The following is a 14041-nucleotide window of genomic DNA, read 5'->3' on the forward strand; positions in this document are numbered from 1 at the left end:
CTTATCTCCAAGAAAGTATACAGTGAGGATATTTAATTTCACATCTGATAAATGTCACTTAGCATCATGAAGGAGAAACTCATCAAAGTGAAATGGATTTCAGGAGGGGAAAAAGCACTCCCATCCATCACTCAGTTTTACATTCTTCAGGAGCCAAGACGCCCGACGGCACAGACCACAGAGGCCCCCTCCGTTCACAAGTGGGTGACCGTGCCCCCGCCCGGTCACAGCTGCCCGGACTCACCTATGAAATACGCCAGCAGGATGGCGAGGAGGAGGGCGGCCGCAATGGCGGACAGGGCGGCGCATTTCCAGCTGCAGTACTTGGAGGGCTTCTTCAGCTTGAAGGCCTTCCTGGAGAACGTATTGCGGGGCAGCAGGCGGGGTGGTGGTGTGTAAACCGTTCCTGAGGTCAAAGGGTATCCCGGGGAGGAGCTGCTAAACAGGGGCGTGCTTCCCGAAGATGTCTTAAAGAGGAAGTGCCTGCCGGGGAAGAGGAAAGAGTCAGGCCCCACACCCTGGCTGTTGAGGACCAGTCAGCTGCTTCCCCCCAGCTCTGCTTTACATCGCACGAATATAGTCCTAACTGGGGCTTCCCAAGTGGCACCGTGTCAGGAATCTACCCACAGTGCAGGAGACCTGGGTTCCATCCCTGGGGTCAGGAAGATCCTCTGGGGGAGGGCATGGCAACCCACTCCAGTACTCTTGCCCGGAGAATCTCCAGGGACAGAGGAGCCTGGCGGGCTGCAGTCCCTGGGGTCACAAAGACTTGGACACGACTGAGTCAGTGAGCACAACACACAGTCCTAATTTTCTACCTGACCCTGTCCTGGGCAGAGGGGTGAACGCGATATCTGATGGTCATGACTTTAAAAAAATATTCTACACTCTTTCCATGAGTATTGTATAAAGGCAACCACAATTAAAACAGCAATTAGTATCACAAACCATACCCTCTGATAAAGGAAAGGCTTTCTGTACCTGCGTGCTCATGTCCAGAATGGTAAAAGACCTACTACTGATCAGTCAACACTGATTCAAGGGTGACAAATAGGTTGTTTTGTTTTTTCCCATTCAAACGCTAAAACATGTAGTTCTGAGTGTAAGATACATCAACATGAACAGAAATGTTCTGAAAAATAAAAATTTATAACCAAGTGGAAAACAGAATTGTTACTACACAGACTAACATCAAGGATAAAGTTAGTCACATGTTCTACAGATTTCCTTCCAGCAACCCAAAGTTCAAGAGAGGATATCAGCTTCAGATCAGGAAACTCTGAGAGGGCAGAAAGAAATGATTATCAAATGACTACAATTATAGTTACTAATAATTTAAAAAAATGAAGCCCTTGGTTTGAGAAAGAGTAACTAATTGCCTTCAAAATGAAGTGCTCACACTAGAAAAAGGGCCATAAAATTTGAGGAAATAAAGTCTGAAACTTAATAAATAAATGCTGAGAAGATATTCATGATGAGTGAAAACCAAGACCCTTTCTCATATCACGAATATAAAATTAGAAATAAAATCTTAAAATCTTGTGGTTGCCAGGGGGTTAGGGGAAGGATGGAGTTGGAGTTAGGGTTTAGCAGGACCAGACTATTATATATAGTATGGATAAACAACAAGGTCTACTGTACAGCACAGGGAACCATATTCAATATCCTGTGATAAACCAGAATGGAGAATATGAAAAATAATGTGTATATATAACTGATTCCCTTTGCTATATAGCAGCAACTAACACAACATTGTTAATCAACTATATGTCAATTAAAAAAATAAAAGAACTTGAAATATATTGTCACAACTACTTACAAACTAAATATCATAATATTTATTTCCATTTAAGATTTGAGAAATCAGGCTTAGCAAAGTCAAGCAGCTGTTCAAGGATTTAAACTGTGAGCTCTGTCTCCTACTAAAGTCTGTGCTCTTAAGTTTTACCCTTAACTGTCTCTCTTGAGTCTTCCTTATGGGCTGTTTTCCTCCCTTCATTATGCTTTCTCTTCTGAGACTGCCTCTTTAGATCATGTGATCCTGGCTCTTTTTTTTAATTTTAAAAAAATTGCTGTGTAGTTGATATACAATGCTGCATTAGCTTCATATATACAGCAAAGGGACTATACACAAACACACACATACATAAACATATATTCTTTTTCAGATTCTTTTCCATTTTAGCTTATTACAGGATGTTGAATATAGGTCCCTGTGCAATACAGTAGGTCCCTGTCGTTTATCTATCTTATATGCAGTAGTGTGTACCTGTTCATCCCAAACTCCTTATTTACCCCCCTCCACACCCCAACCCCTCTTTGACGATTTCCCTTTGGTAACCATAAGCTTTTTTTCCAGATCATGGTTCTTTCTTTGGAAATGTCTTTGCCTGCTAAGTGAATAAGGTGCCCTTAGTCTAGAATTATGGCATGACAACAGGATAATGTACTGTTGACCCCAAACAGAACCCTTCCTCAGGGGTCAGAAGCCTGTCACTCTAAGGACACTTCAGGGACCATCAATTCTCCCACTAGAGATTTTCTCCCTCTTTTGTGTGCCATTTATGAGACTTCAAAGGTGCCAGGCCATATCTTGTTCAAAATGACGACTTATCTTCTGGAAAACATCTAGTGGATAGCAAAGAATGGGTTTAATAGCCTAGAGTCTGAGCAGCTGGAGGATGAGGAATGTGGCTTATTTTGTACCTTGTTGGTTCCCAGGACCCAATTCAAGTACAGCAGGTAGGGGTGACTTGAATGAATGAATGGAGTTTCCTCATTGTTTTGTGAATTTACTCAGCTTCAATTCTGATTTTAAAATGTTACACAGGTACTTCTGCCTCTTCAAGTTTTCAGTAGGTGCAGCTTTATTTATGGAATACATACTAGGCGTCAGTTATAATGCTAGATATTTTACTTGTAATCAAATCTCACAACAACCCATAAAGTGGATACTATTATTACCTTACTTTTACGAATGAGAAAACTGAAGCCAGGAGTTAGCATGTGGGATCACTGGGGCTTAAACTCCAGTCTGCAGGACTCTGAAAGCTCTAACTGAACCTACAACACCACATGTTCCCTGCATATGGGGGTTAGCTGGTTTTTCCAGTGGGATTCTGAGGCAAGATCGTGGTCCTTACAAGTATTTATATCATGGCCTCTTCCAGATAAAACTTTGCAAGTATTTTAATCCTTGACAAAGGCCAAAGGAGGCTGAGATGACTGACAATCATGTCAGAAAATGACTCTCTGATTAGTGAATTATTTAGCATGGCTAACATCAAAATAAACAACTGATACTTAAACTTTATTTGTACTATAAGAACATTTGATGATCTGAATACAGCCAAGAGGTTTGATTCTATAAATGAGGTTTGCATTCCTTGTCCAAGAGCTCTCTTTGAAAGCTCCAGATAAAAAGAGCATTTTGGAAGAGGAGGCAGTGGGCATTGTGTTTAAAGGTAGCCTTTTGGAACAAAATTCATCTGGATTGGAGTCCTGGTTATGCCATTCCTGGACACAGAAGCTCATGTAGGTTACCTTATGCTGTTCTTGACAGCCTCTAGCTCCTCATCAGTAAAATGGGAATAATAACAACACAGGTTATTGTGGGAATTTCACATAGTCATGTAGGATGAGCACTTAAGCAAGGGTGTGTCCCATGGGAAGTACTCAGTGCCTGACAAATAGCACTTATTCTTAATTCCTCAGAGAACATAAGGAGCCTGAAACATGAGTTTTAATTTAAAGCTTGACAAATGTTGAGCAAACACCTGAAGAGTTCTCCAAATCACTAAATAATAGTCCACTGGCCTATAATTAAGCTAGAACATATGCACACCAGAAAGCCAGCATGGTGGGAAAATTCCAGGATTTGATTTAGAATGACTTCAAGTTTACTTCTTGAACAATTCTTCAGTTCTGATAAAAAAAAAAAAATAGGGAATCAAACTTAGGGGAATATACAGACATTGTAAGCCATCATTAATGAGAATTTACAAACATACAGACAACCTGTTTTCACTCCACCAGGGACCTCAGCTACTCCCATCGTTGATGGGCCTGGAGTTCCCAGATCTCCATTTCTAGCTCAAGTTTTTCCCTGAGACCCACATTCCAATTGAATACTGGATGTCTCATCCTCCACATTCCTTAACTCTATTGAGCAAGTTACAGCCAAACACCGGCTCTTTTCCTTCCCCTCCCCAGTCACACTGCTCCTGACTTCTGTTATCCCCAGTTGCCTAGGACATCACTGTCATCCCCACCTCCTTCCTTCTCTCATCCTCTCCTACACAAAGGCTTAAAGAGCCCATCCATTTTATTTCTGAAAAGGTCTCCCACCAAACTGCTCCTTCATCCCTCTCCCACTTTTCTTTCCAAATCACAAATTTCATCATGCCCTACTTAGAAAGCCCTGTGGATTCTCCACCCCCTAGAAGAGGAAACCCAGATACCAATATGGGACCAGACTCTTACAACCACTACCCAACCTTTTTATCTTTATCTCCAACCTTGGGCTTTCAGCTCCCATGAACTCTACACTTCAGCCACACCAAAAAGATGCAGTGCTCCTTAACCAACCTGTTCATGACTCTGTGCCTTTGTGGATGATGTGTAATGCTCTCCAAAATGTCTTCCTGTTCTTTCCATCTTCCCCATCCCAGGCAACTCTGACTCACCTTCCAACCACCTGCCTGGGAAACCTATTCCAACATTCCCCCACCTCCACCACCCCATCACTCTGTGCACTCAAGAAGCTATATATACACTTGTTTATATATGTGTGTGCTTATAAAATACATATTATATATGGCTATATTATGTAAATATGTTTAATGTGACTGTCACAAATCCAATTGTAAAATCCTTTCCACTTGATACTGTTAAACATTCAGTTCAGTTCAGTCGCTCAGTCGTGTCCGACTCTTTGTGACCCCATGAATCACAGCACGCCAGGCCTCCCTGCCCATCACCAACTCCCGGAGTTCACTCAAACTCATGTCCATCGAGTTGGTGATGCTATCAAGTCATCTCATTCTCTGTGTCTCAGTATCCTCACTCATAACTAAAAGGCTGTTCAGTTCAGTTCAGTTCAGTCGCTCAGCCGTGTCCGACTCTTTGTGACCCCATGAATCACAGCACGCCAGGCCTCCCTGCCCATCACCAACTCCCAGAGTTCACTCAAACTCATGTCCATCGAGTTGGTGATGCTATCAAGTCATCTCATTCTCTGTCATCCCCTTCTCCTCCCGCCCCCAATCCCTCCCAGCTTCAGAGTCTTTTCCAGTGAGTCAGTTCTTTGCATCAGGTGGCCAAAGTATTGGAGTTTCAGCTTTAGCATCAGTCCTTCCAATGAACACCCAGGACCGACCTCCTTTAAAATGGACTGGTTAGATCTCTTTGCAGTCCAAGGGACTCTCAAGAGTCTTCTCCAGCACCACAGTTCAAAAGCATCAATTCTTCGGCGATCAGCTTTCTTCACAGTCCAACTCTCACATCCATACATGACCATGGGAAAAACCATAGCCTTGACTAGACAGACCTTTGTTGGCAAAGTAATGTCTCTGCTTTTTACTATGCTATCTAGATTGATCATAACTTTCCTTCCAAGGAGTATTTCTAGAATCTAAACATCAGTGCCTCAACACCAGTCATATTTGTGGACAGAATCCATAAATTGGAAACAAGGATTTTTTAGCAATATGAGAGAAATCACAAGATGAAGATTAGGACATTTGAATTGATTTTAGTTGTCTTTAATGCACTCATTTATAAGAAATACTAGAAGAATATGATTATTTCTTATATATGGGATTGCTTCATGAGATCTTCCAACTGTCCCCTTGACAATCCAGATTATTTTTTCACACTTCCTTCTAAAAAGGAAGTCAGATTAATGTTATGTCATCACTGTCCTCTTTTCCCAGAAAGAAAAAAAGAAGGAAGGAAAGAAAGAAAAAGGAAAACATCATAAAAATTTAAAAACAAAATGTAATTAAATAAAAAGACAAGGCTTCCAATAATACTTCGAGAAAAATTGGAAATCTTTCCTATGGCCTACAACTCCCCAGATGATCTGTCCTCTGACTGTATCTTCCACCACTTTGTCCCCTCCCCTCCATGAGTTACACTCATCATATCATGTCCAACATATTCCTGCCTCAGGACCTTTGAACTTGCTATTCCCTCTGCCTGGAAATGGCTCAGATGATGAAGAATATGCCTACAAGGTGGGAAACCCAGGTTTGACCCCTGGTTCAGGAGGATCCCCTGGAGAAGGGAATGGCTCCCTGTTCCAGTATTTGTGCCTGGAGAATTCCATGGACAAATGAGCCTGGAGAATTCCTGGACAGTCCAAAGAGTCGCAAAGAGTGGGTAATGATTGAAGCAAGTAACACTTTCACTTTCACTGCCTGGAAATACCTGCACAGATTGTTTCTTCATGTTGGTCAACTTCCTGTTTCCCCTCACTTCTTTCTCTGTCACTCTCTCCTATTAAAACCGCTTTTTTTTTTCCTCCAAGGTACATGCATATGTGCATTATTTATTGTCTGTCTCCATCATGAGAACTGAATTTCTATGACGTTCAAAACAATCAGGTATTTTGTCTGATGTGTTCATCACTATATCCTAACATCTAGAGCGGAGCCTGGCACAGAGAGGGAAGCCAACAAATCTCTGTTGGGTGAAAAAGTCCTGCAACCTTCTTAAGGCCAAAATCATGAACGCTAAAGGGACAATACTGTGAACATTGTGAATTTTGAAATGAACATTTCTTCTGCCATGTCAACTCTTATTTTCCAAACAGATCTATAAGTATGCAAAGTTCATACAGGCAAGAGAGTCTGTATTTATACAGACAAGGCCAGATCCTGCTACAGACGAGAAACAACCTCTATACTTTTTGGCACTGTATTAACTTTTTCAGGATACAACTCTCAGGCCTCTCACGGGTATTGCAGTGTCTGTAGTGATCACTGCTAGATGAAACTCATTTAATTATCATATCCTTTCTTTCTGGTTGCTGGTCTTTAAAATTATTAAACCAGGGTGTCAGAGATAGGCAGACTCCTCACATAATACAATTACACCGTGGTGTTTTGTATCTTTAGAAGATTAAATTCAGCAAATAAAAAAACCTTTTTATTAATCAAAAGAAGCAATCTTTTGATTATATCCCATAAATACCTGCTTTAGAATTACTGAAGGCTCTGTCAGAAAAGTGCAAATTCCTGGGCTGCATTCAGACCTAGGCCTGGGGTCTGGGAAGGAATTGGTGAAGAGGCTTCCTAGGTGCTTCTAATGTATCATGAAGCTTAAGAAATTCTACCCTAACCCTTGATGCAATTTTCAACTACATCTGCCTCACCCAGAATACACTAAATGGTTACTAGATATATGCCTTAAAATGCAAGTTTTGAATGCTTGATGTCTTTAGATGTGAAATGTCATGAAGTCTACAACTTATTTTCAAATGGCTCAGTACAAAGATCGCGCGCTCTCTCTCTCTATGGATCTAAAAGTGACATGCAACAAAATGATAGCAATTGTTTAAACTACAATTAACTACTACTGTAATACAGGTGGGTTTTCTCATCTGTATCATTCTTCCAACCTTTCTGAATGCTTGAAAGTTTTCAAAATAACAGGTTGACGAAAATGCAGACTCTGATTCACTCAAAGATCACAGTCAAATGAAGCAAGAATAAAGGTAAATAAAAGGAAGCAAAAAGACCCACAAGGTGATGGTCTGGCCAGATGGTCAATGGGAGGGCCAAGAAGGGTTAGGGCACTTTGGATTTTTCCTAAACTAGCCCTTAAGACAGCTTATCCCCCTCAGGGGCCTGCTTAGTGTGCTCCAATGAGTCATTTGTCATGCCCCAACCGAAGGTCTTCCCAGTGGTTGGCCATGGAAATAGCACAGCTCGGGACTCTGGGCATCAGCAAAAATGTGTAGTTTCCAAATGCACTTGACATTTTTCAATCACAACTCAACTGCTCTCAGAATTGGCCACTTGTGCCTCAGGAAGGAAGGCAAATGAGGGGCCCCCAAAGTGCTGTCTTTGGAGTTTGCTAACACTCGAGGGGAGAGAGAAAATCAGTCCTTGATGTTGTACAAAAACTAATACTTCTTTTGTTGTGCACAGTTCTTTGCTTGGTAGCCATGTGGGTTATCAAAGCTCAGCCCCAGCACCCAGCATCATGCCTGGCACAGGTTAGGGGCTCAAAGGCTGGCTGTCAAATTGAGTAGTGAGAATAAGGAATGGTGGTCCCTCTCTCTTCTCTCTGCTCTGTAGCCTCCGTCCCCATGAATTCTCAGAATAAAGTGATCATCACTTCACTCTAAACTCTCAATCTTTTGAGTACAAGTCACCACTTCCCCTCTTGTGAAAACAAAATCATTTAATAAAAATTGTGAGAGAGAGAGAGAGGGCTTCCCTTGTGGCTCAGCGGTAAAGAACCTGTCTATAAAGCAGGAGTCGCAGGAGGTGTGGGTTCGATTCCTGAGAAGGGAAGATCCCCCTGGAGGAGGGCATGACAACCCACTCCAGTATTCTTGCCTGAAGAATTCCATGGACAGAGGAGCCTGGTGGGCTACAATCCATGGGGTCACAAAGAGTCGGGCACAACTGAAGCGACACAGCACACACGCACGCATGTGAGAGAGAGGAGGAGACCAAAAGAAATAGTCATTCCCCCATGGAATTTACAGGACTGCAAAGCCATGCATTTGAGGCAGAATCTTGGCAAGCCAGGCTTTCGCTTCAAATTGCTTAGAAAATTAAGGACATACATTTTCTCTGATGAAACAACCATGGAAGATTTTAAAAAGCAGTTGAACAAACAAGACACTCATGCTTTGCATCCATGCAAGAAGGACCCCATCAATTCAAAACATGGTGCATTTTTATTTTATTCTTGTGATACAGAAGGAGCTTGACTGATTAGAGTGGAAGCTTTGAAAAGCAGTGGCTGGCTAAACTACTTGAAGCCCCAACAAAAGATTTCTCTTCCTTTTTTTTTCTGAGTCAATGGCGAATATACTCACTCATTAACCTCAAAACCTACCAAAGAAAAGAAACAAACAAATATTGAAAGGCCCTTAATGCCAAGTATCTTTTTTTTTCCCCCAGCTTGCAACCAGTGGGATCCTCAGAGGCGGTCTCCATCTTTTTGTTGGTTTAACTTTATTCCCGGGGGAAATCCCAGTAGGGTTTTGAAAAAGAAATATACTAGAGAAACAATTGTGTAGAGGTCAAGTTTTTGTGTTTTTCTTCTTGCTTGCTCACTCTCAGTCTGGATCCAGCTCTTCCATCACAGAGCACCATGGAACTAACCAGGATGACTCACAACTAACAGTGCAGCCATGGTCTTTGCTCATGAAGTCAGCCATAGTCACCATTCTCCTTGAAACTGAGTGAATGTCTTGAATGCTCTCCAGGTAGCTTGGTGTGCAAAAAAAAAAAAAAAACAAACAAACCAGCTCTGTTTATCAGGGCAACCAGGTGTTGACCGTTGTTCTACCGAGAAAATTGACCTCTCCAGAAAATAAACTCACAGATATTCAGAGTAGCGGATGGGAATATTGATACACAGTCCATTAATCCCTAAAAGATTTTGAATATCATACAGGCAGTTGCTGAAATGCGATAAAACGCCAGAGAAAGGAGAGAGGCAGAAGTCCAGCAGGCGTGGGGGAGTGGTGATCAGTAAGGGAGACCAGGTGTGCCCTGAAAAACTTGATATCCCCTCCCATCTCACTGGTGCTGGCCGTGCCCTTTGAAGCACCAGGTTTATTGTCTCAAAAGGAGTAAGTTTAATAAAGAGGCAGCCCATAAAGGGTACTGTAGCATGTAAAGTTACTGTAATTAGGTTTTCAGGAGATATCATAAAACAGTTAGCTGGAGAGAGGTTAAACAACACTTTCTGCCATTGAGAGTCTGCTCTCCAACCTGAGAAGGAATGGTGATGGAGAGGGGCAACTCAAAGGGTAGATGAGAAAGAGAGAAAGAGGTAAAGAAGGAGGAGGAGGGGGAGCAAAGAGGGGAAAAGAAGAGAGAAAAGGGTACAGATGAATAAGAAAAAGAAGGAGGATAAAAAGAAGAGACAGTGGGGGGGAGGAGAGAGAGAGAGAAGCTTCCGGGATGAGACAGAGAAAAATGATGTCGGACACTGCCCTATTCAGCTCCCCCACTTTTTGGGGGCTGCACCACATGCCTGACAGGATCTTAGTTCCCCAACCAGAGATCAAACCTGGGCACAGCAGTGAAAGCCCATGTCTTAACCACTGAATCGCCACAGAATCCCCATTCAGTCACTTTTTAAATAGCAAAACCAAACCATCTTTTAAGTGTCCTGAATTTATTTTCCTGTTTGCAAACGTAAGAGACACACATTATAAAAGAAAAACCAAGTACATAAGTTAAAGAAACAGAAAGCAAGTCTCCCTCACACTGAGAAAGTGTGTGTGCTCAGTCATGTCCAACTCCTTGTGACCCTTGACTGTAGCCCGCCAGGCTGCTCTATCCATGGGATTTTCCAGGCAAGAATACTGGAGTGGGTTGCCGGGCCCTCCTCCAGGAGATCTTCTCAACTCAGGGATTGAAACCGCATCCCCTGTGTCTCCTGCACTGCAGGTGGATTCTTTACCACTGAGTCATCAGGGAGAGACTGGTAAACATTTGATGTTTAGAGTCACACTTTTTCCCTACAGATAAAAATTTTTTTATTATTATCATTAATTCTTTTTGAAATCAACAGGATCATGCCAAGGAGGTGGTACTGAATCTACAGAGTCTCAACTTGGACAACTAGGGTTTGGATCCTGGCACTAGGCAAGTCACCGTTCCTGCGGTCTCACCTGTAAAGTGAGAGATGGCTGGTATATATGTATATATACCTACTTCATAGGCTTGTTAGAGGGATTGGGTAAATGTACTTACATGCAAAGGCTTCCCAGGTGGCTCAGTGGTAAAGAACCCTCCTGCCAATGCAGGAGCCATGGGCTCGATCCCTGGGGAGGGTAGATCCCCTGGAGGAGGAAATGGCAACCTACTCCAGTACTCTTGCCGGGAAAATCCCCATGGACAGAGGAGCCTGGCAGGCCAGTCCACGGGGTTGGAAAGAGTCAGAGGGACTGGCCAACTCAGCACAACACAACAACGCTCATGTGAAAGCCTTAATACTGAGCCTGATGTTCAGTGAGTGATCAATCAGTTCAGTTCAGTTGCTCAGTCGTGTCCAACTCTTTGCGACCCCATGAACTGCAGCACACCAGGCCTCCCTGTCCATCACCAACTCCCAGAGTCCACCCAAACCCATGTCCATTGAGTTGGTGATGCCATCCAACCATCTCATCCTCTGTTGTCCCCTTCTCCTCCTGCCTTCAATCTTTTCCAGCATCAGGGTCTTTTCAAATGAGTCATCTCTTTGCATCAGGTGGCCAAAGTATTGGAGTTTCAGCTTCAACATCAGTCCTTCCAATGAACACCCAGGACTGATCTCCTTTAGGATGGACTGGTTGGATCTCCTTGCAGTCCAAGGGACTCTCAAGAGTCTTCTCCAACACCACAGTTCAAAAGCATCAATTCTTCGGTGCTCAGCTTTCTTTATAGTCCAAGTCTCACACCCACACATGACTACTGGAAAAACCATAGCCTTGACTAGACGGATTTTGTTGACAAAGTAATGTTTCTGCTTTTTAATATGCTGTCTAAGTTGGTCATGACTTTCCTTCCAAGGAGTGATCAATAAATGTAGCTATTAATCGCTTGAAGGCAGGAATCAAGTTTATCTTACTTTTTACTAGATCTGCTTGACCCACACAGTGCCCAGCTCATTTAAAATATCTCTAGAACTAATGCATTGTCCTAATTAGCACAGCGACTAGAGGATTGTCAGCAACCCTACCCCTCAAAAATAATTTTATTAGGAAGGGAAAGGATTGAGGATGTTACTAATATGCATCTCTCCTTCCAGTCGGGAATTCATGCTTGGGTTGAGAAGTGAACTGTTGCTTTAAAAATAAAACTTGAAAAATGTTTTAAAAAATTGCTACTTCCCAAGTTTGAAGAAGCAGCCAATAACCCAATTAGTATAATGAAAAGCCCATTTCATATCATGATTCCCTAAGCTTAAACTGAAACCAATTTTGATTCAATGAGAAACAGGCTTTCAAGGTTTCTGATCTCTGAACCTTTCAGATCAGAGGGGACCATCGTTACATTTGCATATGCCACGAACAACAGGAAAATCCTCTATTTTGCCCTCTTCAAAATTTGCAGTCATACCAAAAATACTCACAGCTGGAATAACTAGCAACTCAATTTATTGCCTTCCGTTTTCTAAATAGAAGCTTGATATTTAAATAGCATCACACTGTGATATAACATAGCATTTTTTTCATAGAAAAACTTCATTTTTCTTTTACCCCCATGAAATGATACAGTGTTTAGTGTGACAGGCAACGTCTTAGAAGATCACTAAAGAAACCTGGTGTTTTGTGAGCAATCCATTTCAGAATCTTTGGCATGAGATGATGACGAGTCTTTTTTCGTGCCCCGCTCCCCCTCCCCCGAGTTGTTAACTTGACTTTTTTCAAGTTAATTGGTAAGACTCATGATATAGTAGAGGGAAAAATACAAAGACTTCTGACTTTGGCTTCAGCTTGACCTTGAAACCACCTTCCACCATAATATGGGAGTGTAGAGACAGCCATTTGAAATAGACTGGCATCTGTGTTCACCGGCGGCCAGAGGTGGAGAAAGAGGGGATGCAGGCCATCAGACATAATCAAAGGGCACAGGGACGTCTCCCATTGTGTCTACTGCCTGCGCCATTCAGAGAGTCAAAGAATTTTCAAGCTGAAAGGAGCCTTAGGACATGTCCCTTTACCATATTCTGCTTCACGCGACCACCTTTGTCCTGTGTGTTTGCCTCGTCTCTTCTGTCAAATGACAAGCTTCTCCAAGACAGGCTCTGTGCCTTTTGCTTCCCAGTGCTTTCCTCTGTGTACAGTTGGTGTTCACCAGTGTCGCTGAAGGAACACACAGAGGATGGTTTAATGGAAAATGCACAGGCTTTGGAATGAGGCACGGCTGCAGTCAAATCTCAAAGCCTTCGGGAACGGTGTGATATTGGGAAAGCCAATTAATTTCTCTGAGCCTTGGATGCCTCTTCTAAAAGATGGGTAAATAATAGCATCTACATTACAGAACTGTTGGAAGGGCTGAAAGAGATCATTTGTGAGCACAGAAGCTGGCCTTTAGGAGGCGTTTAATAGATGAATGTATTGTATATTTCGGAAATACAGTACCTTCATGTGTTAAGCATGTCCTGAGTCTTCATTAAATGTTGGTTGTCCTGAGTCAACCAATATTTACAGGGATCAGTTCAGTTCAGTCACTCAGTCTGATAAATCTCTGTATTTGCAGAGATACAATGGTAAATTAACTCCTAACCCTCATGCAGAATTTCTGATTGGAGAGGCAGACCAAATAAAACTCAAGTGCAGGTAAATCAATTTGTTGTTGTTTTCCAGTCGCTAAGTCATGAACCCACGGACTGCAGCCTACCAGGCTTCCCTGTCCATCACCATCTTCCAGAATTTGCTCAAACTCATGTCCACTGAGTTGATGCTGCCATTCAACTATCTCATCCTCTGTCATCCCCTTCTCCTCCTGTCCTCAAGCTTTCCCAGCATCAGGGTCTTTTCCAATGAGTCGGCTCTTCTCATCAGGTGACCAAAGGATTGGAGCTTCAGCATCATTTCTTCCAATAAATATTCAGAACTGATCTCCTTTAGGATGGATTGGTTGGATCTCCTTGCAGTCCACGGGACTCTCCAGAGTCTTCTCCAATAGCACAGTTCAAAAGCATCAATTCTGCAGCACTCAGCCTTCTTTATGGCCCAATTCTCCCATCTGTACATGACTACTGGAAAAACCACAGCTTTGACTATATGGACCTTTGTAAACCAATAAGTACATGATATAATTACAAACTGTGAAAACAACTAAGATAGAAATGTGGGACT

At 42.5% G+C, this 14041-nt stretch overlaps 1 protein-coding gene across 1 annotated transcript in view; it reads right to left on the minus strand.

Moving 5' to 3' along the window:
• Positions 1–14041, minus strand: part of TENM2 (teneurin transmembrane protein 2) — a 497500-nt gene that overhangs the window by 310027 nt on the left and 173432 nt on the right. The window contains exon 5 of the mRNA XM_088838514.1: positions 245–483. Coding sequence (XP_088694640.1) covers positions 245–483 — 239 coding nt within the window. The remainder of the gene's footprint in view (positions 1–244; positions 484–14041) is intronic.

Source organism: Moschus berezovskii, chromosome 8, assembly GCF_049115385.1.
Source record: "Moschus berezovskii isolate FMDL1 chromosome 8, NW_MosBer_1.0, whole genome shotgun sequence".
NCBI lineage: Eukaryota > Metazoa > Chordata > Mammalia > Artiodactyla > Moschidae > Moschus > Moschus berezovskii.